Source organism: Lissotriton helveticus, chromosome 6 (assembly GCF_964261635.1).
Source record: "Lissotriton helveticus chromosome 6, aLisHel1.1, whole genome shotgun sequence".
NCBI classification, from domain to species: Eukaryota; Metazoa; Chordata; class Amphibia; order Caudata; family Salamandridae; genus Lissotriton; species Lissotriton helveticus.
Genome location: NC_136067.1, coordinates 256,147,189 through 256,171,109, shown reverse-complemented (window position 1 = coordinate 256,171,109; position 23,921 = coordinate 256,147,189). Strand labels below are relative to the sequence as shown.

The window sequence follows — 23,921 nt, the reverse complement described above, 5'->3', positions numbered from 1 at the left end:
ACTCTGCACCTGCACTCTGCACCACCACTCTGCACCGCCACTCTGCACCGCCACTCTGCACCGCCACTCTGCACCGCCACTCTGCACCGCCACTCTGCACCGCCACTCTGCACCGCCACTCTGCACTCTGCACCGCCACTCTGCACCGCCACTCTGCACCGCCACTCTGCACCGCCACTCTGCACCGCCACTCTGCACCACCACTCTGCACCGCCACTCTGCACCACCACTCTGCACTCTGCACCGCCACTCTGCACCGCCACTCTGCACCGCCACTCTGCACCGCCACTCTGCACCGCCACTCTGCACTCTGCACCGCCACTCTGCACCGCCACTCTGCACCGCCACTCTGCACCGCCACTCTGCACCGCCACTCTGCACCGCCACTCTGCACCACCGCACTGCCACTCTGCACCGCCACTCTGCACCGCCACTCTGCACCGCCACTCTGCACTCTGCACCGCCACTCTGCACCGCCACTCTGCTGCACTGCACCGCCACTCTGCACCGCCACTCTGCACCGCCACTCTGCACCGCCACTCTGCACCGCCACTCTGCACCGCCACTCTGCACCGCCACTCTGCACCGCCACTCTGCACCACCGCACTGCCACTCTGCACCGCCACTCTGCACCACCACTCTGCACCACCACTCTGCACCACCACTCTGCACCACCACTCTGCACTCTGGACCGCCACTCTGCACCGCCACTCTGCACCACCGCACCGCCACTCTGCACCTGCACCGCCACTCTGCACCGCCACTCTGCACCGCCACTCTGCACCGCCACTCTGCACCGCCACTCTGCACCTCTGCACCGCCACTCTGCACCGCCACTCTGCACCGCCACTCTGCACCGCCACTCTGCACTCTGCACCACCGCACCGCCACTCTGCACCGCCACTCTGCACCGCCACTCTGCACCGCCACTCTGCACCGCCACTCTGCACCGCCACTCTGCACCGCCACTCTGCACCGCCACTCTGCACCACCGCACCGCCACTCTGCAATGCCACTCTGCACCACCGCACCGCCACTCTGCACCGCCACTCTGCACCGCCACTCTGCACCGCCACTCTGCACCGCCACTCTGCACCACCGCACCGCCACTCTGCACCGCCACTCTGCACCGCCACTCTGCACCGCCACTCTGCACCGCCACTCTGCACCGCCACTCTGCACCGCCACTCTGCACCGCCACTCTGCACCGCCACTCTGCACCGCCACTCTGCACCGCCACTCTGCACCGCCACTCTGCACCGCCACTCTGCACCGCCACTCTGCACCGCCACTCTGCACCGCCACTCTGCACCACCGCACCGCCACTCTGCACCACCGCACCGCCACTCTGCACCGCCACTCTGCACCGCCACTCTGCACCGCCACTCTGCACCGCCACTCTGCACCGCCACTCTGCACCGCCACTCTGCACCGCCACTCTGCACTCTGCACCGCCACTCTGCACCGCCACTCTGCACCGCCACTATGCACCGCCACTATGCACCGCCACTATGCACCACCACTCTGCACCACTGCACCGCCACTCTGCACTGCACCGCCACTCTGCACCGCCACTCTGCACCGCCACTCTGCACCGCCACTCTGCACCGCCACTCTGCACCGCCACTCTGCACCGCCACTCTGCACCGCCACTCTGCACCGCCACTCTGCACCGCCACTCTGCACCGCCACTCTGCACTCTGCACTCTGCACCGCCACTCTGCACTCTGCACCGCCACTCTGCACCGCCACTCTGCACCGCCACTCTGCACCGCCACTCTGCACCGCCACTCTGCACTGCCACTCTGCACCACCGCACCGCCACTCTGCACCGCCACTCTGCACCGCCACTCTGCACCGCCACTCTGCACCGCCACTCTGCACTCTGCACCGCCACTCTGCACCGCCACTCTGCACCGCCACTCTGCACCGCCACTCTGCACTCTGCACCGCCACTCTGCACCGCCACTCTGCACTCTGCACTGCCACTCTGCACCGCAACTCTGCACTCTGCACCGCCACTCTGCACCGCCACTCTGCACCGCCACTCTGCACCGCCACTCTGCACCGCCACTCTGCACCGCCACTCTGCACCGCCACTCTGCACCGCCACTCTGCTGCACTGCACCGCCACTCTGCACCGCCACTCTGCTGCACTGCACCGCCACTCTGCACCGCCACTCTGCACCGCCGCACCACCACTCTGCACCACCACTCTGCACCACCACTCTGCACTCTGCACCGCCACTCTGCACCGCCACTCTGCACCGTCACTCTGCACCGCCACTCTGCACCGCCACAAAACCAACAGATTTTGTATAGGAGAGTCCTATTTGCTTTGCCAATGCTTGTTTAGCCTACCTCAGTCAAAGAGCAGGCGCGGGTTTGCCGGCACGCACACAGAGCTCAAGGGAAAAAAAACACAGCAGTGCACACGCTCCCAGCACCATCTGCCTTCAATTACCGGCACCTCGGACAGCTGGTAATTGAGGATTTATGTATTCTTCTGCGCGTGTCCGAACACTTTATGCAGGAAGTGGACATTGCAAAAATTCCAAAGCCCTATGGCGTGCTGCCTTACTTAAACACAGCCTTGCCTGGACCAATTACCATTCACATGGCAGAATACCACACGCAAAAACCGCGCGCTTTCTGGAATGCGGCAGACCACAGCCCTTTCTGAACTTTTTTTTTTTTTATAACATTAGAGCTCGGAAGCCCCGCCCCACTTCGTGAGACGTAGGCCCGAGCCCTAAAAATGTGTAAGACTGAAATCTCTGGCTTCAGACAAAGCCCTTGTCATGAAACGCAGTCATTCCTGGGCGGTAGTTAACTCCTACAAACGATTGACCCCTGCCGCCTACCTAGCCACGACATTTTCGCTTTATCTAAAACGCGGTCTGATTGCCCTAAGACTGGGAGATTGGCGCTTTCTCCAAAATCTACCCAACTGGCGTCGTAAGAAGGAAGACACAACATGCAGAGGATGCAGGTCAGCAACAGAAACAATCTTGCATGTGCTCTACATCTGCCCCTCATTTAATTTCCAGCGCAGAAGCCTGCTCAAGCCAGAATGGAACAGGCTGGGTATTCGGACCTGCAGGCACGCCATTATCGCTGCTCTGTCCCCAGATAATACTGTTTTAAACATAAACCTGTCAAAATTCCTTCAACAAGCTTACCGCAACCTGGATAAAATGGACATTGTTGAGGCCAGATAGCTGATTGACAAGATTGAACATGTACTTTAACCCCTTCGATGCTGATGACGGAGCGGTTCCGTCATCAGCATCGGTTGGGCTGTGCTGATGACGGAACCGCTCCGTCATCAGTACAGCCCTCGGGGGGAGCGCTGTCGCTCCCCCCCTGGGGCTCCGATCGTGTTTGTTTTTTGGGGGGTGGCAGCGGAAGACTTCGCGCTGCTCCCCCCGAGCCCCCCCGCACTTCCTGGTGACGTCAGCGCGCTGTCGCGCACGCCGACGTCATCAGGAAGTGCTGGATGCTCTGGAAGCCATTTCTTTCCAGTGCGTCCAGCTAGCAGGTAAGGTTTCTGCTCTCCGGTGGGGCGGAGGGGCCATTTCTTGGTGCCTTGAGGCATCGGGGGGGGAGGAAACACTGTTTCCTCTCCCCTGATGTCCCAATGCAGGGTATTCCTGGTTCAGGATCGCGCACAGCGTCGCGATCCTGCACCAGTAATGCCCCCACTAGACACCAGGGATGTTTTTGTCTGAAAAGGAAGCGACCCCTTGGGCAAGGGTCGCTTCCAGGGGCTACATTTTTATAAGTCAGACTTTTCTGCCCCCCCTTGGGTCGACATCGCTCGTTTTAGCGAGCGATCTCGACCCAGGGGTGGGTCAGAAAAGCCCACTAGACACCAGGGATGTTTTTTTTCATAAAAGGAAGCGACCCCTTGGGCAAGGGTCGCTTCCTAGGGCCATAATTTTGTAATTCAGACTTTTCTGCCCCCCCTGGTTCGACATCGCTCGTTTTAGCGAGCGATCTCGACCCGGGGGGGGCAGAAAAGCCCACTAGACACCAGGGATGGTTTTTTTCATAAAAGGAAGCGACCCCTTGGGCAAGGGTCGCTTCCTAGGGCCATAATTTTGTAATTCAGACTTTTCTGCCCCCCCTGGGTCGACATCGCTCGTTTTAGCGAGCGATCTCGACCCAGGGGGGGCAGAAAAGCCCACTAGACACCAGGGATGTTTTTTTTTCATAAAAGGAAGCGACCCCTTGGGCAAGGGTCGCTTCCTAGGGCCATAATTTTGTTATTCAGACTTTTCTGCCCCCCCTGGGTCGAGATCGCTCGTTTTTGCGAGCGATCTCGACCCAGAGGGTCCCCCCTTGGGAAAGTGTCGCTTCCTGTGGCATTTTTTATTCGTTTAGACTTTTCTGCCCCCCCTGGGGGCAGATCAATCGTTTTATTCGGGAATCTGGACCCGGGGGGGCAGGAAAGCCCACTAGAAACCAGGGATTGTGTTTTTATTCGTAAAGGAAGCGACCCCTTGGGCAAGGGTCGCTTTCAGGGCCATCAAAATGTAGTGTAGACTTTTCTGCCCCCCCTGGGGGCAGATCGCCCGTGTTAGCGCGTGATCTGGACCCAGGGGGGGCAGAAAAGCCCACTAGACACCAGGGATTTATTTATAATTGTAAAGGAAGCGACCCCTTGGGGAAGGGTAACTTCCTAGTGGCCCATATTTTTTTTTAATCAGCCGTTTTTTGGGCCACATCTGGACCCAGGGGGGGTAGAAAAGCCCACTAGACACCAGGGATTTTAGTATATTTATAAAGGAAGCGACCCCTTGGGCAAGGGTCGCTTCCAGGGGGCATTATAAATATTGTAGGCTATTCTGCCCCCCCCCACCCCCCGGGGGCAGAGTGGCTGTTTTTTTTTTACAGTTTCTGGTCCCAGGGGGGGATAGAAAAGCCCACTATACTCCAGGGTTTTGTTTTTTATAGGGAACGACCCCTTGGCCAAGGGTTGCTTCCTTGGGCCCATTTGTTTTCTGTATGTTCTGCCGTGTCTTTATTTGGCCTCTCTGCCCTCCGTAGGGTTGCTTCCAGGGGGACCACGTTTATAATGATTTATAATCTTCCCCCCTTGGGGACAGACACCCCATTTGTGACATACCCTGTGACATAGCCTGTTGTAATGTGTGTTGTTTTTGTTTCTTCTAATGTGTATTGTTTTTTTTTCTCTTTAGATTGTTGCAGTGTGCGGTTCTGTTGCTGGTGGTTCTGTTGTTCTGCTGTTTCTGTAGTTGCATGTGTTTGGTAAGAGACCTTTTTTTGTTCAATTGTAATGTAATTGTTTATTTTGCAAAGTGTGTAGTAATACGAGTATGTTTTGTTTCTGTTTGTTGTGATTGTAAAACATGTTTTACATTTGTTTTTGATGTGTCCTTCTGTAGATGTAAGTTTTTTTTCTTCTTTCTAGTGGGATATCGTTGCCTATTTGCTGTGTCTTTGCAGAGTAGGTGCTGGTGAGTGTAGTTGTGTCTTGTAAGTGAATTGTATATTTTTTCTAAATATAGTTTTTTGTGAAAAAGTCTTACATTTTTTATCTTACTTTGCGCAGTGTTGGGGTTGTTGAGTTGTTTGTGCAGACTCCTTTATTTGTAAGGATAATGGCTAGCCGCCGGATTACTGCTCAGCAAGTTGTTGGAATGCTTTTTGATTCTTCCTCTGACCATGGTCCAGAGTCTGACTCTGATTCTGAGCCAGAGGTGGGAGGTGAAGATTCAGGTAGTGAGTTTTCTCTACACATGGCTTCATCTGATGATGAAGACACTTTGAGTGCTGATGAAGCTACTTTTGGTGTGGATGATGTGCCTGTGGTTGAGGAGGACATTGCTGTGGTTGGGGAGGACATTGTTGTGCCTGTGGTTGCGGAGCCAATAGTGCGGCAAGAGACATCTGGGCTGCAGCCTCGGGCTGCTAGACTTCCAGTTGGTGTAGTGAGACAAGAGGCAGCTGGGTGGCGGCCTGCGTCTGCAAGACTTGACGATGAAAGTTCTGACCTCTGGGTTGCACCAGGCATGGTGCAGCCGGCATTGCCTGAATTTACTGGTGTTCCAGGTTGTAGGGTGAACACTGAAAACTTTTTGCCTATTGATTTTTTCAAGTTGTTTATGGATGATGTGTTTTTGGCAGAGATTGTAGAGCAGACTAACTTGTATGCTGAAATTTTTTTGAGGGTGAACAGTGCCAGCCTTAAGCCCCACGCTAGAGCTACCCGGTGGACTCCCACAAATTTGGAGGAGATGAAAAAGTTTTTGGGTTTAACTTTTTTGATGGGCTTGCTTAGGAAACCATCAATGGCTTCATATTGGTCTACTAGTCCCTTGATGGCAACAGCTATATTTCCGGCAGTCATGAGTCGTGATAGGTATTTGCTTCTGCTGCGGATGATGCATTTTGTTGACAATAGTCTTGCTTTGCCACGAGATCACCCTGACTGTGACCGTCTTTTCAAGATTCGGCCTGTCATTGATCATTTGGTTGATCGATTTTCTGAGATCTTTTATCCTGGGAAAGAAATTGCAGTGGATGAGTCTTTGCTGTTGTTCAAGGGCCGCTTGGTATTTTGGCAATACATTCCTAGTAAGAGGGCACGCTATGGAATCAAACTGTATATGCTGTGTGACAGTGAGACTGGATATGTCTCTAATTTCAAGGTGTACACTGGTAAGGAATCCAGGATTAACCCCCCTGGTTGTCCGTCGACTTTTGGAGTGACTGAGAAAATTGTGTGGGAACTTGGTCGTGGATTGTTTAACAAAGGCCATCATTTGTATGTCGATAACTTCTACACTGGTGTGCGGTTGTTCAGGGAATTGGCCAAAGTGGACACTGTTGCTTGTGGCACAATCCGCTCAAACCGTAAAGGTTTCCCAAAAGAACTTGTTTGTCGAAAGCTTGCTCGGGGACAGTGCAGTGCATTGCGTTGTGAGGAGCTTCTAGCTGTGAAGTTTACAGACAGGAGAGATGTCTACATGTTGACTACAATACATGATGAAAGCACTGAACCGCGGACTGTTTGGGGTCAGGTTGCAGAAGTGTGCAAACCTGTGTGCATACTGGACTAAAATAAGTACATGGGTGGTGTTGACAGAGTTGATCAGAGGTTGGAACCGTATGCTGCTCTTTGTAAGGCTTACATTTGGTACAAGAAGTTGGCTATCCATCTTTTCCACTTGGCAACCTTTAATGCTTTTGTTGTGTTCCAGAAATCTTGTCCCCAGTCAAAGATGACTTTTGTAAAGTTTCAGGAGTCTGTAATAGGCAGCCTTGTTTTAGTGGAACAGGCAAGTGTTCCTAGAGTTGGAGTGGTGGAGGATGTTGCCAGATTGAAAGATCGCCACTTTCCTGATACAATTCCTCCTACAACCTCAAAAGACTTTCCCAGTCGGAGATGTAGAGTCTGTTGGCGAAGAGGTTTGCGGAAGGAGGTTCGCATGTACTGCCCCGACTGCCCTTCAAACCCCGGGCTGTGTGTACCTGCTTGTTTTAGATTGTACCATACGCAAAAGAATTTTTGGGAGTATCAATGAGTGGTAAAGTGAACTGGTTGGTCTTTATTCTGTAAAACTTATTGTTCAGTTTCAAAGTTTGTATTTGTGTAGTCTTTTTAGATTTAGTTGTGGAGTTAGTAGATTTGTATCAATTTGCAATTTGTTTTTGTTTCTCTTTTTAAAAAAAACTAAAGTATGATGTTGGTTCGCGTGTAGTGTCCATTGTCTGACTGTGTGCATGGTTTGGCGCTTGGCTGCCGGTGTCTGTGGACTGGTGCTTGTCTGGCGGTGTCTGCGGACTGGTGCTTGACTGGCGGTGTGCGTGGTCTGGTGTTTGGTTGGCGGTGTGCGTGCTCTTGCGCTTGCCTGGTGTTGTGTTTGGATTTGTCTTTGGCTGGTGGTGTTCGTGGAGTGGTGCTTGGCTGGTGGTGTGTGTGGAGGGGCGCTTGGCTGGTGGTGTGCATGGAGTGGTACTTGGCTGTCTGTGCACGGAGTGGTGCTTGGCTGGCGGTGTGTGTGGAGTGGTGCTTGGCTGGCGGTGTGTGTGGAGTGGCGCTTGGCTGGACGGTGTGCGTGGAGTGGTACTTGGCTGTCTGTGCACGGAGTGGTGCTTGGCTGGTGTTGTGTTTGTGGAGTGGCGCTTGGCTGGTGGTGTGCGTGGAGTGATGCTTGGCTGGTGGTGTGTGTGGAGTGGTACTTGGCTGTCGGTGTGCGCTGAGTGGTGTTTGGCTGGCGGTGTGCATGGTCTGGTGCTTGGATGGTGGTGTGGGTGGACTGGCGCTCGGCAGGCGGTGTGTGAGTAGTTACTTTCTGTTGGTCACTACACACACTGCTAGTTGAGTGACACTCCACACAGTCCATCATTTTGTGTAGTTGCAGTGTCAGAAATGTGGGCGTGTGAAAGTGATGGGCCCTTGAATGGCGCTGTTTGCTGGTGTGAGTGTTGAAATGTGATGGGTCCGCGGCTGGCGGTGTGAATGTTTTGTATGTGTGACGCGTACGAAAGGTGTATGAATGGCCTGTAAAGAGGTTGGTGCCTTGACGTGGCTTTACAGCTCACGAGCTGTGAGTCAGTGGTTCCGTTTATCATACTTTCAATTATACACAGTGTATTTCATTTTTGTGAAATTACTTGCGTATACAATTGTATGTACTGAATCATCACTCACCCTCGTGCCAAATCCAACCAGTATGTGTGTGTGCTTGCGGATTAGATGGGTGTGCAGTAATAATGGTTTTTTTCTCTTTCTGCAGTAGGGTGTACCTTGTCCCTTATTGTGATTGTTGTTATGTGTTGCTTTTCCATTCGGATGGTGTCAATGGTCTGGTTTGTATCAGGTATGAAAGGTGCGTGAATGGCCTGTAAAACGGTTGGTGCCTTGTCGTGGCTTTACAGCTCACGAGTTGCGAGTCACTGGTTCAGTTTTTATGCATTTATTTATTGACAGAGCATTTCATTTTTTTGAAGTATCTTGTTAATAAAATTTTATGTACTGAACCATCACTCGCCCTCGTGCCAAATCCAACCTGTATGTGTGTGTCTTTGAGGAATAGATAGCCGTGCTTGAATGTTTTACTTTTGAGTAACTCTGTTAAGGTGTGGTATCATTTTACTCGGGAGAACAAGGGGAACGCTGGGTGGTAGGACATTTTTGCCGGCACGGCGATCCCACGCCAAAAAGTTTTGAAAAGTGCAATTTTTACCTAATTTTAAGGTTTGCAAGGAGTTCTGGGTAGGAAAACATTGGGGGACCCACGCATGCCATACCTCCCTGGACTCTCCCGGGTGTCTAGTTGTCAGAACTGTTTGGGTTTGCTACTTTCCAAAGAATACCACCCAGCCCCGGGCCAAAAACTCAGGTGCCCCCCCCCCAAAAATCAAAGTTATATTGCTTCAGGGTATTTTGAATTCACCACCGTACGATTTGGACCTTTTCCTGTTGCAGCCACTATGGCTACCCACGCAAGTGAGGTACTGTTTTTATCGGGGGACCTGGGGGCACGCTGGGTGGGAGGTAATTTGTGTGAGCCCAGTGATGCCACGCTTTCCCACACTAAAACGTATGAAAAAATTCCTTTTTTCCAGCTAAAAATGAGGTTTGCAAGGGATTCTGGGTAAAGGAACGTTGGAGGATCCACGCAAGCCATACCTCCTTGGAAGCCCCCGGGTGTCTACGTTTCAGAAATGTGTGGGTTTGGTAGGTTTCCATAGATGGCTGTCTCGCACGGGGCCAGAAACCCAGGTAACCCCTCTTGCAAAAGCTGGTGAATTTGACAATTGTGACAATGTCAAGTCCACTAGCTTTTGCAAGAGGGGTTACCTGGGTTTTTGGCCCCGTGCGAGACAGCCATCTAGGGAAACCTACCAAACCCACACATTTCTGAAAAGTAAACACCCGGGGGCTTCCAAGGAGGTATGGCTTGCGTGGATCCTCCAACGTTCCTTTACCAAGAATCCCTTGCAAACCTCATTTTTAGCTGTAAAAAATCAATGTTTTCACACGTTTTAGTGTGGGAAAGCGTGGCATCACTGGGCTCACACAAATTACCTCCCACCCAGCATTCCCCAAGGTCTCCCGATAAAAATGGTACCTCACTTGCGTGGGTAGGCATAGTGGCTGCTTTAGGAAAAGGCCCAATTCTTACTGTGGACACCAAAACATTTCCTTTAGCTAAACAATCTTATTTTTTGAGGGGGTCACCTGAGCTTTTGGCCCAGGGCTTGGCAGGCATCTTTGCAAACTTCCAAACCCAAACAGTTCTGAGAACTAGACACCCGGGGGAGTCCAGGGAGGTATGGCATGCGTGGGTCCCCCAATGTTTTCCTACCCAGAAACCCCTGCAAACCTTAAATTCCGGTCAAAAAACCCACTTTTCCGTACTTTTTTGGGTGGGATCTCACTGCCGGCACAAATGTCCTACCACCCAGCGTTTCCCTTGTTCTCCCGAGTAAAATGATACCTACTTGTGTGGGTGGGCCCAAGGCATGTGACTCAGGCTGGGGGGCTTAATTTGTAAAACTTAAATACTACTAAATACTACTTTTTTCAAAATTCATTTTTGGCGTGTTCTGCTTTGGGGCACCCACACAAGTGAGGTATCCTTTTACTCGGGAGAACAAGGGGAATGCTGGGTGGTAGGACATTTTTGCCGGCACGGCGATCCCACGCCAAAAAGTTTTGAAAAGTGCAATTTTTACCTAATTTTAAGGTTTGCAAGGAGTTCTGGGTAGGAAAACATTGGGGGACCCACGCATGCCATACCTCCCTGGACTCTCCCGGGTGTCTAGTTTTCAGAACTGTTTGGGTTTGCTACTTTGCAAAGAATACCACCGAGCCCCGGGCCACAAACTCAGATGCCCCCCCCCCAAAATCAAGGTAGTTTTGCAATAGGGTAATGTAAATTCACCACCGTACGATTTGAACCGTTTCCTGTTGCAGCCACTATGTCTATCCACGCAAGTGAGGTACCATTTTTTTCAGGAGACCTAGGGGAACGCTGGGAGGGTGGAATTTTGTGGATCCACGCAGATTCCAGAACTTTCCACCACAGAAATGTGAGAAAAATGTGTTTTTTTGGTGAAATATTTCGGTTTGCAAGGGATTCTGGGTAACAAAACCTGGTGAGAGGCAGTTGAGTCACCCCATCCTGAATTCCCCTGGGTGTCTAGTTTTCAAAAATGTATAGGTTTGCTAGGTTTCCCTAGGTGCTGGCAGAGCTACGGCGCAAAAACAAAAGGTAGTCTTTTTGGCCAAAACGTGCTAGATTTCACTAGGAAATTGAGGTGCAGCCATGTTGCATATTGCGCTGTTTCATGTCGCAGCCACTATGCCTACCCACGCAAGTGAGGTAGCATTTTTTTCGGGAGACCTGGGGGCACGCTGGGTGGGTGGAAATTTGTTGATCCACGCAGATTCCAGAACTTTCCACCACAGAAATGTGAGGGAAATGTGTTTTTTTGGTCAAATTTTTAGGTTTGCAAGGGATTCTTGGTAACAAAACCTGGGGGTAGGCAGACGAGTGACCCCATCCTGAATTCCCCTGGGTGTCTAGTTTTCAAAAATGTATAGGTTTGCTAGGTTTCCCTAGGTGCTGGCAGAGCTACGGCGCAAAAACAAAAGGTAGTCTTTTTGTCCAAAACGTGCTAAATTTCACTGGGAAATTGAGGTGCGACCATGCTGCGTTTTGCGCTGTTTCATGTCGCAGCCACTATGCCTACCCACGCAAGTGAGGTACCATTATTTTTGGGAGACCTGGGGGCACGCTGGGTGGGTGGAAATTTGTTCATCCACGCAGATTCCAGAACTTTCCACCACAGAAATGTGAGGAAAATGTGTTTTTTTTGTCAATTTTTTAGGTTTGCAAGGGATTCTGGGTAACAAAACCTGGGGGTAGGCAGACGAGTCACCCCATCCTGAATTACCCTGTTTGTCTAGTTTTCAAAGATGTATAGGTTTGCTAGGTTTCCCTAGGTGCTGGCAGAGCTACGGCACAAAAACAAAAGGTAGTCTTTTTGTCCAAAACGTGCTAAATTTCACTGGGAAATTGAGGTGCGATCATGTTGCGTTTTGCGCTGTTTCGTGTCGCAGCCACTATGCCTACCCATGCAAGTGAGGTACCGTTTTTATCGGGAGACCTGCGGGCACGCTGGGTGGGTGGAAATTTGTTGATCCACACAGATTCCAGAACTTTCCACCACAGAAATGTGAGGAAAATGTGTTTTTTTGTCAAATTTTTATGTTTGCAAGGGATTCTGGGTAACAAAACCTGGGGGTAGGCAGACGAGTCACCCCATCCTAAATTCCCCTGGGTGTCTAGTTTTCAAACATGTATAGGTTTGCTAGGTTTCACTAGGTGCTGGCAGAGCTACGGCGCAAAAACAAAAGGTAGTCTTTTTGTCCAAAACGTGCTAAATTTCACTGGGAAATTGAGGTGCGACCATGCTGCGTTTTGCACTGTTTCATGTCGCAGCCACTATGCCTACCCACGCATGTGAGGTACCATTTTTTTCGGGAGACCTGGGGGCACGCTGGGTGGGTGGAAATTTGTTGATCCACGCAGATTCCAGAACTTTCCACCACAGAAATGTGAGGAAAATGTGTTTTTTTTGTCAAATTTTTATGTTTGCAAGGGATTCTGGGTAACAAAACCTGGGGGTAGGCAGACGAGTCACCCCATCCTGAATTCCCCTGGGTGTCTAGTTTTAAAAAATGTATAGGTTTGCTAGGTTTCCCTAGGTGCTGGCAGAGCTACGGCGCAAAAACAAAAGGTAGTCTTTCTGTCCAAAACGTGCTAAATTTCACTGGGAAATTGAGGTGCGACCATGCTGCGTTTTGCGCTGTTTCATGTCGCAGCCACTATGCCTACCCACGCAAGTGAGGTACCATTTTTTTCGGGAGACCTGGGGGCACGCTGGGTGGGTGGAAATTTGTTGATCCACACAGATTCCAGAACTTTCCACCACAGAAATGTGAGGAAAATGTGTTTTTTTTGTCAAATTTTTAGGTTTGCAAGGGATTCTGGGTAACAAAACCTGGGGGTAGGCAGACGAGTCACCCCATCCTGAATTACCCTGTGTGTCTAGTTTTCAAAGATGTATAGGTTTGCTAGGTTTCCCTAGGTGCTGGCAGAGCTACGGCGCAAAAACAAAAGGTAGTCTTTTTGTCCAAAACGTGCTAAATTTCACTGGGAAATTGAGGTGCGACCATGTTGCGTTTTGCGCTGTTTCGTGTCGCAGCCACTATGCCTACCCACGCAAGTGAGGTACCGTTTTTATCGGGAGACCTGGGGGAACGATGGGTGGGTGGAAATTTGTTGATCCACGCAGATTCCAGAACTTTCCACCACAGAAATGTGAGGAAAATGTGGGTTTTTTGTCAAATTCTTAGCTTTGCAGGGGATTCTGGGTAACAAAACCTGGTGATAGGCAGTCGAGTCACCCCATCCTGAATTCCCCTGTGTGTCTACTTTTCAAAAATATATAGGTTTGCTAGGTTTCCCTAGGTGCCGGCTGAGCTAGGGCTCAAAAACAAAAGGTAGTCTCTTTGTCCAAAGAGCGCAAGATTTCACTGGGAAATTGAGGTGCAACCACGTTGCATTTTGTGCCGTTTCCTGTCGTAGGCACAAGGCCGACCCACACAAGTGAGGTACCGTTTTTATCGGGAGACCTGGGGGAACTCTGGGTGGGTGGAAATTTGTTGATCCACGCAGATTCCAGAACTTTCCACCACAGAAATGTGAGGAAAATGTGTTTTTTTTGTCAAAATCTTAGATTTGCAAGGGATTCTGGGTAACAAAACCTGGTGGTAGGCAGACGAGTCACCCCATCCTGAATTCCCCTGGGTGTCTAGTTTTCAAAAATGTATAGGTTTGCTAGGTTTCCCTAGGTGCTGGCAGAGCTACGGCGCAAAAACAAAAGGTAGTCTTTTTGTCCAAAACGTGCTAAATTTCACTGGGAAATTGAGGTTCGACCATGCTGCGTTTTGCGCTGTTTCATGTCGCAGCCACTATGCCTACCCACGCAAGTGAGGTACCATTTTTTTCGGGAGACCTGGGGGCACGCTGGGTGGGTGGAAATTTGTTTATCCACACAGATTCCAGAACTTTCCACCACAGAAATGTGAGGAAAATGTGTTTTTTTTGTCAAATTTTTAGGTTTGCAAGGGATTCTGGGTAACAAAACCTGGGGGTAGGCAGACGAGTCACCCCATCCTAAATTCCCCTGGGTGTCTAGTTTTCAAAAATGTATAGGTTTGCTAGGTTTCCCTAGGTGCTGGCAGAGCTACGGCGCAAAAACAAAAGGTAGTCTTTTTGTCCAAAACGTGCTAAATTTCACTGGGAAATTGAGGTGCGACCATGCTGTGTTTTGCGCTGTTTCATGTCGCAGCCACTATGCCTACCCACGCAGATTCCAGAACTTTCCACCACAGAAATGTGAGGAAAATGTGTTTTTTTTGTCAAAATCTTAGATTTGCAAGGGATTCTGGGTAACAAAACCTGGTGGTAGGCAGACGAGTCACCCCATCCTGAATTCCCTGGGTGTCTAGTTTTCAAAAATGTATAGGTTTGCTAGGTTTCCCTAGGTGCTGGCAGAGCTACGGCGCAAAAACAAAAGGTAGTCTTTTTGTCCAAAACGTGCTAAATTTCACTGGGAAATTGAGGTGCAATCATGTTGCGTTTTGCGCTGTTTCGTGTCGCAGCCACTATGCCTGCCCACGCAAGTGAGGTACCGTTTTTATCGGGAGACCTGCGGGCACGCTGGGTGGGTGGAAATTTGTTGATCCACACAGATTCCAGAACTTTCCACCCCAGAAATGTGAGGAAAATGTGTTTTTTTGTCACATTTTTATGTTTGCAAGGGATTCTGGGTAACAAACCCTGGGGGTAGGCAGACGAGTCACCCCATCCTGAATTCCCCTGGGTGTCTAGTTTTCAAAAATGTATAGGTTTGCTAGGTTTCCCTAGGTGCTGGCAGAGCTACGGCGCAAAAACAAAAGGTAGTCTTTTTGGCCAAAACGTGCTAAATTTCACTGGGAAATTGAGGTGCGACCATGCTGCGTTTTGCGCTGTTTCATGTCGCAGCCACTATGCCTACCCACACAAGTGAGGTACCATTTTTTTCGGGAGACCTGGGGGCACGCTGGGTGGGTGGAAATTTGTTGATCCACACAGATTCCAGAACTTTCCACCACAGAAATGTGAGGAAAATGTGTTTTTTTTGTCAAATTTTTAGGTTTGCAAGGGATTCTGGGTAACAAAACCTGGGGGTAGGCAGACGAGTCACCCCATCCTGAATTCCCCTGGGTGTCTAGTTTTCAAAAATGTATAGGTTTGCTAGGTTTCCCTAGGTGCTGGCAGAGCTACGGCGCAAAAACAAAAGGTAGTCTTTTTGTCCAAAACGTGCTAAATTTCACTGGGAAATTGAGGTGCGACCATGCTGCTTTTTGCGCTGTTTCATGTCGCAGCCACTATGCCTACCCACACAAGTGAGGTACCATTTTTTTCGGGAGACCTGGGGGCACACTGGGTGGGTGGAAATTTGTTGATCCACGCAGATTCCAGAACTTTCCACCACAGAAATGTGAGGAAAATGTGTTTTTTTTGTCAATTTTTTAGGTTTGCAAGGGATTCTGGGTAACAAAACCTGGGGGTAGGCAGACGAGTCACCCCATCCTGAATTCCCCTGGGTGTCTAGTTTACAAAAATGTATAGGTTTGCTAGGTTTCCCTAGGTGCTGGCAGAGCTACGGCGCAAAAACAAAAGGTAGTCTTTTTGTCCAAAACGTGCTAAATTTCACTGGGAAATTGAGGTGCGACCATGTTGCGTTTTGCGCTGTTTCGTGTCGCAGCCACTATGCCTACCCACGCAAGTGAGGTACCGTTTTTATCGGGAGACCTGGGGGAACGATGGGTGGGTGGAACTTTGTTGATCCACGCAGATTCCAGAACTTTCCACCACAGAAATGTGAGGAAAATGTGTTTTTTTTGTCAAATTCTTAGCTTTGCAGGGGATTCTGGGTAACAAAACCTGGTGATAGGCAGTCGAGTCACCCCATCCTGAATTCCCCTCGGTGTCTACTTTTTAAAAATATATAGGTTTGCTAGGTTTCCCTAGGTGCCGGCTGAGCTAGGGCTCAAAAACAAAAGGTAGTCTCTTTGTCCAAAGAGCGCAAGATTTCACTGGGAAATTGAGGTGCAACCACGTTGCATTTTGTGCCGTTTCCTGTCGTAGGCACAAGGCCGACCCACACAAGTGAGGTACCGTTTTTATCGGGAGACCTGGGGGAACACTGGGTGGGTGGAAATTTGTTGATCCACGCAGATTCCAGAACTTTCCACCACAGAAATGTGAGGAAAATGTGGTTTTTTTGTCAAAATCTAAGATTTGCAAGGGATTCTGGGTAACAAAACCTGGTGGTAGGCAGACGAGTCACCCCATCCTAAATTCCCCTGGGTGTCTAGTTTTCAAAAATGTATAGGTTTGCTAGGTTTCCCTAGGTGCTGGCAGAGCTACGGCGCAAAAACAAAAGGTAGTCTTTTTGTCCAAAACGTGCTAAATTTCACTGGGAAATTGAGGTGGGACCATGTTGCGTTTTGCGCTGTTTCGTGTCGCAGCCACTATGCCTACCCACGCAAGTGAGGTACCGTTTTTATCGGGAGACCTGGGGGAACGATGGGTGGGTGGAAATTTGTTGATCCACGCAGATTCCAGAACTTTCCACCACAGAAATGTGAGGAAAATGTGTTTTTTTTGTCAAATTCTTACCTTTGCAGGGGATTCTGGGTAACAAAACCTGGGGGTAGGCAGACGAGTCACCCCATCCTAAATTCCCCTGGGTGTCTAGTTTTCAAAAATGTATAGGTTTGCTAGGTTTTCCTAGGTGCTGGCAGAGCTACGGCGCAAAAACAAAAGGTAGTCTTTTTGTCCAAAACGTGCTAAATTTCACTGGGAAATTGACGTGCGACCATGCTGTGTTTTGCGCTGTTTCATGTCGCAGCCACTATGCCTACCCACGCAAGTGAGGTACCATTTTTTTCGGGAGACCTGGGGGCACGCTGGGTGGGTGGAAATTTGTTGATCCACGCAGATTCCAGAACTTTCCACCACAGAAATGTGAGGAAAATTTGTTTTTTTTGTCAAATTTTTAGATTTGCAAGGGATTCTGGGTAACAAAACCTGGGGGTAGGCAGACGAGTCACCCCATCCTGAATTCCCCTGGGTGTCTAGTTTTCAAAAATGTATAGCTTTGCTAGGTTTCCCTAGGTGCTGGCAGAGCTACGGCGCAAAAACAAAAGGTAGTGTTTTTGTCCAAAACGTGCTAAATTTCACTGGGAAATTGAGGTGCGACCATGTTGCGTTTTGCGCTGTTTCGTGTCGCAGCCACTATGCCTACCCACGCAAGTGAGGTACCGTTTTTATCGGGAGACCTGGGGGAACGATGGGTGGGTGGAAATTTGTTGATCCACGCAGATTCCAGAACTTTCCACCACAGAAATGTGAGGAAAATGTGTTTTTTTTGTCAAATTCTTAGCTTTACAGGGGATTCTGGGTAACAAAACCTGGTGATAGGCAGTCGAGTCACCCCATCCTGAATTCCCCTGTGTGTCTACTTTTCAAAAATATATAGGTTTGCTAGGTTTCCATAGGTGCCGGCTGAGCTAGGGCTCAAAAACAAAAGGTAGTCTCTTTGTCCAAAGAGCGCAAGATTTCACTGGGAAATTGAGGTGCAACCACGTTGCAATTTGTGCCGTTTCCTGTCGTAGGCACAAGGCCGACCCACACAAGTGAGGTACCGTTTTTATCGGGAGACCTGGGGGAACGCTGGGAGGGTGGAAATTTGTTGATCCACGCAGATTCCAGGACTTTCCACCACAGAAATGTGAGGAAAATGTGTTTTTTTTGTCAAAGTCTTAGCTTTGCAAGGGATTCTGGGTAACAAAACCTGGTGGTAGGCAGTCGAATCACCCCATCCTGAATTCCCCTGGGTGTATACTTTTCAAAAATGTATAGGTTTGCTAGGTTTCCCTAGGTGCCGGCAGAGCTAGGGTGCAAAAACTACAGGTAGGCACTTTGCCAAAAAAGGGTCAATTTGTAACTGCAAAATTTAGGTGTGACCACGTTGCATTTTGCGCCGTTTCCAGTCGCAGGCACAAGGCCGACCCACACAAGTGAGGTACCGTTTTTATCGGGACACTTGGGGTAATTCAGATTTGTAAATCAACTGTTATTACCAATTGAGCTTTTATGCATTTCTCCCTTTCAATGAAAGACATTGTGTAAAAAAAAAAATCTTTTTGAAAAATGACCAATAATTCTCATGCTAGTATGAGTATTCCAAATTTTGAAAATGTGCAATTATATACTGTTTCTGAACTCTATAATTTGTACCCAATTCAGAAATACATAGGTGTCTTTCATACAGATTATTCCATGTATACATTTTCCAAGACAAAGTGCTCTATACCCAGTAAATGAAAAAATACCATTGCAAGTTGCTGCTCAGTTTTTGGATCTGGGTTCGTCGGGTTCTTGGTGAAACTACAAGTCCTATATATCCCCACAAACAGGAAGGTCTAACGGATGTAACGGTAGATTGCTTTCCAAGAGCTGTCAAAATTAGAAAAAGTTATAGGTGAAAACGTTGAGACAAAAGGCTGTTTTTTTCAACAAATTTTCAATTATTCCAATATCTAACTGTTAGTTACTATAACGAAACCTTCATGGATTTAGACTAATGACCCCTTTCTGAATTCAGAATTATGTCTACTTTTCGAAAATGTAAAGCTTTTCAGGATCCATTATTGCTTTCAAACTCATTTCTACCATTAACTGGAAGGAGGTGGAAAGCTCTAAAAATAGCAAAAATAGGCTATGTCCCAGAAAAATGCCAAAACTGAGTGAAAAATTTCGGTTCTCTGACAAAAGACTGTCATTCCCTAAAAGCTGAGAAAATGGAGATTTCAGCCCCACAACCCCTTTTTTGATACCATTTTGAGGGAAAACCCCAGAGGCTTTCATTTGCAGCCCGTTTTTCCCATTTTTCTGAAAAAAACAAAAAAATCACTATATTGTGGTTAATTTCTGGGACCCCTCCAAGGGAATCCACAAACCCTGGGCGCCTTTAGAATCCACATGATGTTGGAAGAAAAGGACGCAAATTTGGCGTGGATACCTTATGTGGTCAAAAAGTTACAAGGGCCTAAGCGCGCACTACTCCAAAACGCCAAAAAAAGCCTTAGCACAGGAGGGGAAAAGGCCTAGCAGCGAAGGGGTTAATAGAACCTGTGATAATGGGGAGAGTTAATTTACAAATTGAAAGGTTTTAACTAGCACGCTTATGGCCACATTTTATTCTTTTATCATCTTTTATTCATAAAATCGTACACAATGTATTTTGTGCAATCTTTTAAAGATATGTTTTTTACATCTAAATAAAGAATTACTACCTACCTCCACGTGGATCTTTTTCAACTTTAGAGATGACTGTCCATTTCAGGTCACTAATTTGGTGTTTTAATCTTGTCCAGTGATTCACCAAAGGTGCTGTTTCCACTTTATTTTTAATTCTGGATTTGTGTTGGGAAATCCGCTGACGGATTTCCTGATTCGTCTTGCCAATATACAGAAACCCACATGGGCACAATACTCCATATACAACATTTTTAGATTTGCAGTTGCTGAAGGCATCATGTTTCCATGAAATTCCTTTGTGTTGAAACAATGGCACCATAGAAGGGCCATTGTTTCAACACAAAGGAATTTCATAAACAGCTATTGATTAGCATTTTCCTGTATTGAATTGTTATCTTTACATTGGGAATTGAGTTGTTTTAGAAATTAAGCATCAGTATTGGCATCTCCTTAAAGTCTTGGCGTCAGCCTTTAAGGTTTGGAGTATGGTACAAAAGAATCTACAAATTCAGGGATTTACTTTCTATACCCCTACCACGGCCATAGGTATATTACCATCAATTTTCCAGGACCAAGTGGCCAGTAGCTGGAGACATAATGGTATCTCCCAAATCGGAGATTTCTATGAGGCTGTGGGACTTTATGGATCCTTTGCAGACTTAGCTAATACATTTCTCCTCCATAAAAAAAGTTTTTGAAATGTTTACAAATTCGTGATTTTTTGAGTAAACAATAATAATAATAATACTGAAGTTTATATAGCGCAAACAGCTACCTCAAAGACAGAGGTATTCCGGCGCTCTAGCAGCAAGTAAAAGTAACGTATGCAGGTAGTTTCGGGAGCTGGGGCCAGACCTAGTTATTGCTAAAAAGCAATGTCTTCAGTGCTTTCCTGTATCAGGTTTCTGTGTTTGCACAGCGGAGGTACCATCCATAATGACGGGACCTCTTAAACTAGTTGAAGCTATTAGGAGACAGGGAAAGATAGGGCTTCTGTATAATATCCTGTTAGCTTCAAGGAGGGATGATTTAGATAACCACAATTGTAAATGGGAACTCAAAGTGGGAGAGCCTAGTCTTTCTATGGTGAAGGCGGTTGCTATTGCTGGGGAAATCTGCTTGTCAGCGAATCTTAAAGCCCACTTTTATAAAACCATATTCAATCTACATCACACGCCTGCTAGAATGATGAAATGGGGGAGGGGGAACGATGGCAAATGTTTCCGATGCGGTATGGACAACGCTGACAGTCTCCACATTTTTTATGTCTGCTCTAAAGTCGCCCCATATATAGAACATATAGAGAAGTTTCTGACGGAGATCTCGGGGGTGGTTGTCAAGATCTCGGCCTCCCTGATGCTGCTAGGGGTCGGTGAGGATTTTGAGCAAGGGAAACCTATGTATACATTTCGGTACCTGCTTTTTATTGCTACGGCAGTAGCACGGCTGTGTGTAGCGTCTTCTTGGCTCAACCTGAAGTACCGTCTTTCGAAATGTGGCGAGCCCGGTTTTATAATATTTACAATTTAGAATACAGTCTCTATGCTAGCAAACGATCAAGGGAACGCAAACTAGGTATTTATGTATGGGGGCAATGATCGATCATATGAACTGTTGAAGGGGAATATCAATATAATTTAATGTAACAATGTTATGTATAATTGAATTAAATTAATTGCTTTTATGCCTTTTTAGATCTATATGTGTATGTATTTAGAAACATTAAAAAAATAATTAAAAAAGAGAGAATGATCCGATTCCGAGCACATAACAGGCATGCTGGGCAGATGCTTTAATTTAATTTAAAGTTGCTGAGATCAGACAGCACAGAAGGGGCGGTACCGGTTCATAGTGCACTACCCACGAGGTCCATATTTTATTTTTATTTATGCATTTTTATATAGCGCGGACTTTACCCGAAGGCGTCAGAGCGCTTCACAATAGGAACAGAAATGAAACATCATGAGAAACATTACACAAGAACAGATTACAAAAGCATACGTTACGTTACATAAGGTAATAGTGACAATTGTGAGCAAACAAAATACATGAGGTAGTAAAAATTGTGAGCAACCAAAAATACATGAGGTAGTAAAAAGTGCACAAGAGGAAAAAGTGACAAGTGTGCAGTTACAAGAGAAAACAAAGTATAATTTGAGGTATAATACTGCAATAGGTGCTAGACACTTAGGCACAAAAACAAGCGTTACGTAGGCAAAGGTGGCACTTGTGCAAGTATCAAAGGTAAAAACATGTGAGAGGTAGCAAACCGTGTGATACAAGGGCAAAGTGGTGTGTGCATGTTACAAAAGGGCACCAAACACAAGTACATGGAAAATACTGCAAAAAGGCAGACACTCCAACCACAAGAACACACTGGGAAGGCACTTCCATGGTCATGGAAAGTAGAAATTTTCAGTAGTGGGAAGTCTTCCTCCAATAACATGAGGACGTGAATTACTTTAGGAGGTGTCTCTGGAGGAGGAGAACTTTGAGGTCCCTTTTAAAGGCCTGGGAGGAGGCGGTGGTCCGGAGCTGAGGCGGAAGTGAGTTCCATATTCTCACCGAGTTGCCTGAAAAGGATTGGGCCATTGTTCTCTCCTTCTTGAAAGTGGGAGGTTCAAGCAGTAGCTTCTCCGCATTGCGTGAAGGTCTAGAGCCTCCAGAGAGTTTCAGTTTATTCGCCAGGTAGTGAGGAGAGGAGGAGTGCAGGGCTTTGTGAGTGATACAAGCAGTCTTGTAGATAGCTCTAGCCTCGAAGGGAAGCCAGCAGAGGGTGGATAACATCGGTGTGATATGATCGCTTCTTTTGGCCCCAAAAATGAAGCGAGCTGCTGAATGGAAAACAGACTTAAGTGGGGACAGGTGAGATTTGGGGAGGCCAGTAAGGAGAGAATTGCAGTAGTCTAGTCTGGAGAGGACCAGCGATTGCACCAGGGTTATAAGGTCCATACTCCTCTCGCCTGGAATCCCAATGACTACATGATCTTTTTTCTTTTGTTTTTTATTTCAATATATCTTTAGCAGTTTAACAAGAGCAAATCACAAGTGTAAAGCACAGTATCGTGATTAATCCAAACTAGGAAGGCAAACGGACTAAACAACGAAACAGTGTCGTTAGCACGTACTTGTGACCTAACCAAAATGTATAAACATTAGTTTTAGATGGAAAAACATCATTAAGTGCCTTAAATTAAAGTTCTGAAAATGCCACTCCTTACAGGGCCGGACTGGCTACCGGGCATTTTAGCATTCTGCAGAGCTGGGGGCTGATGTCACTGTGGTGGGCCTAATTTCGTAGATGGAGACCTGCGTGTGCTTCGAAATCAACAATGCAAAACGAATTTCGTTTTGCACACGCAGGTCCCCATCAACGAAATCGGCCCCCAGCTCTGCAGAATGCTAAAATGCCCGGTAGCCAGTCCGGCCCTGACTCCTTACTAAAATATGTGCAGTGAAAAGTTCGCACACGGTCAGTGGTAAAGCCAGTGCTCACTGACGAAACAACGTGTGCTTTACAAGCACGGGGAAGTCCGTATTTGTCTTGTGATGTATACAATGGACATCTGAAACTGCCTGGCACCTTTGCCAAAGTAGAAAGTCTTACCGCCCATCTCGCCTTCTCGTTTTACTCAGACGTCGGTGAACGCTTCGCCTGTCAGACGCGCATCTGGAAGAAGTTTCACTTTGGTATACTATGGCCCTTCCTGCATGGAAAGCAGAATAAACCATTTCGCTTTTGCAAAAGAGGGGGAGCCAGTTTTGTACCTATAAAGTATGCTGCAGACTACGGAGATTAATTTGACACTTACCGTACAATAATTTATCGACAAACATTACTTGTTGGTTTGCTTCAAGGCTGATATTTCTCTCGTTTCAAGCTCAGTCGGTTCTTTCAGTTCACCCTTTTATGAAACGGCGTGGTTGCTTCCTGTTCAGCTTGCCTCAGCCTCAACTCACCTCGCACAGCAAACAGAATGGGCGTGCCCGCATCTCAGATGAAGAGGTTGATACATGTTCACTGATTCTGTATTATGATTTACTGACGTTTTGTTTAAAAGACATGAGACATCAATTGTCCCTTGTTGCAATATAAAATGTATTTGTTACTTTTTTTAAAGATTCAGAGCTCGCTATCTTCTTTTGTCATTTATTTGTCTGTTCTGTTTCAAGTTATTATTTTTTCCAGTTTTATTTAGCGCAAACTTGGCCAAGGGTATTGGAGCGCTTTACGTTAGCACCAGATTACATTACACATTTTTTTTTTAAATCATGGGGGGAGTAATTTGCTCAGAATAACAGGATGTTGAGCTGAGGCACAAATCTGGCCCCCAGTTTCAAGTTCCAAGCATTCCTCCCATCTCCTTTTGTGTGTTTCATGTGCTGCCTTAAGTGGGAGGGGTGTACCCAGAGGTGGGTCCCGTGCTCACTCTGCCACTGGAACCAAGCTACACACAACTGAGGACCAGGGAGAGTCCCAATCTTGGGTTGCTTGTG

The 23,921-nt window shown here is 47.8% G+C and overlaps 1 protein-coding gene across 1 annotated transcript in view; it reads right to left on the bottom strand.

The window, feature by feature from the left end:
• The window catches only part of TP53I3 (tumor protein p53 inducible protein 3), a 92,115-nt gene extending 68,746 nt beyond the window's left edge, over positions 1-23,369 (bottom strand). The window contains exons 1-2 of the mRNA XM_078647707.1: positions 23,237-23,369; positions 23,032-23,131 (exon numbers count right to left, since the gene is read on the bottom strand). Coding sequence (XP_078503833.1) covers positions 23,032-23,038 — 7 coding nt within the window. The 5' untranslated portion in view covers positions 23,039-23,131; positions 23,237-23,369. The remainder of the gene's footprint in view (positions 1-23,031; positions 23,132-23,236) is intronic.
• Positions 23,370-23,921: the final 552 nt, after the last annotated feature.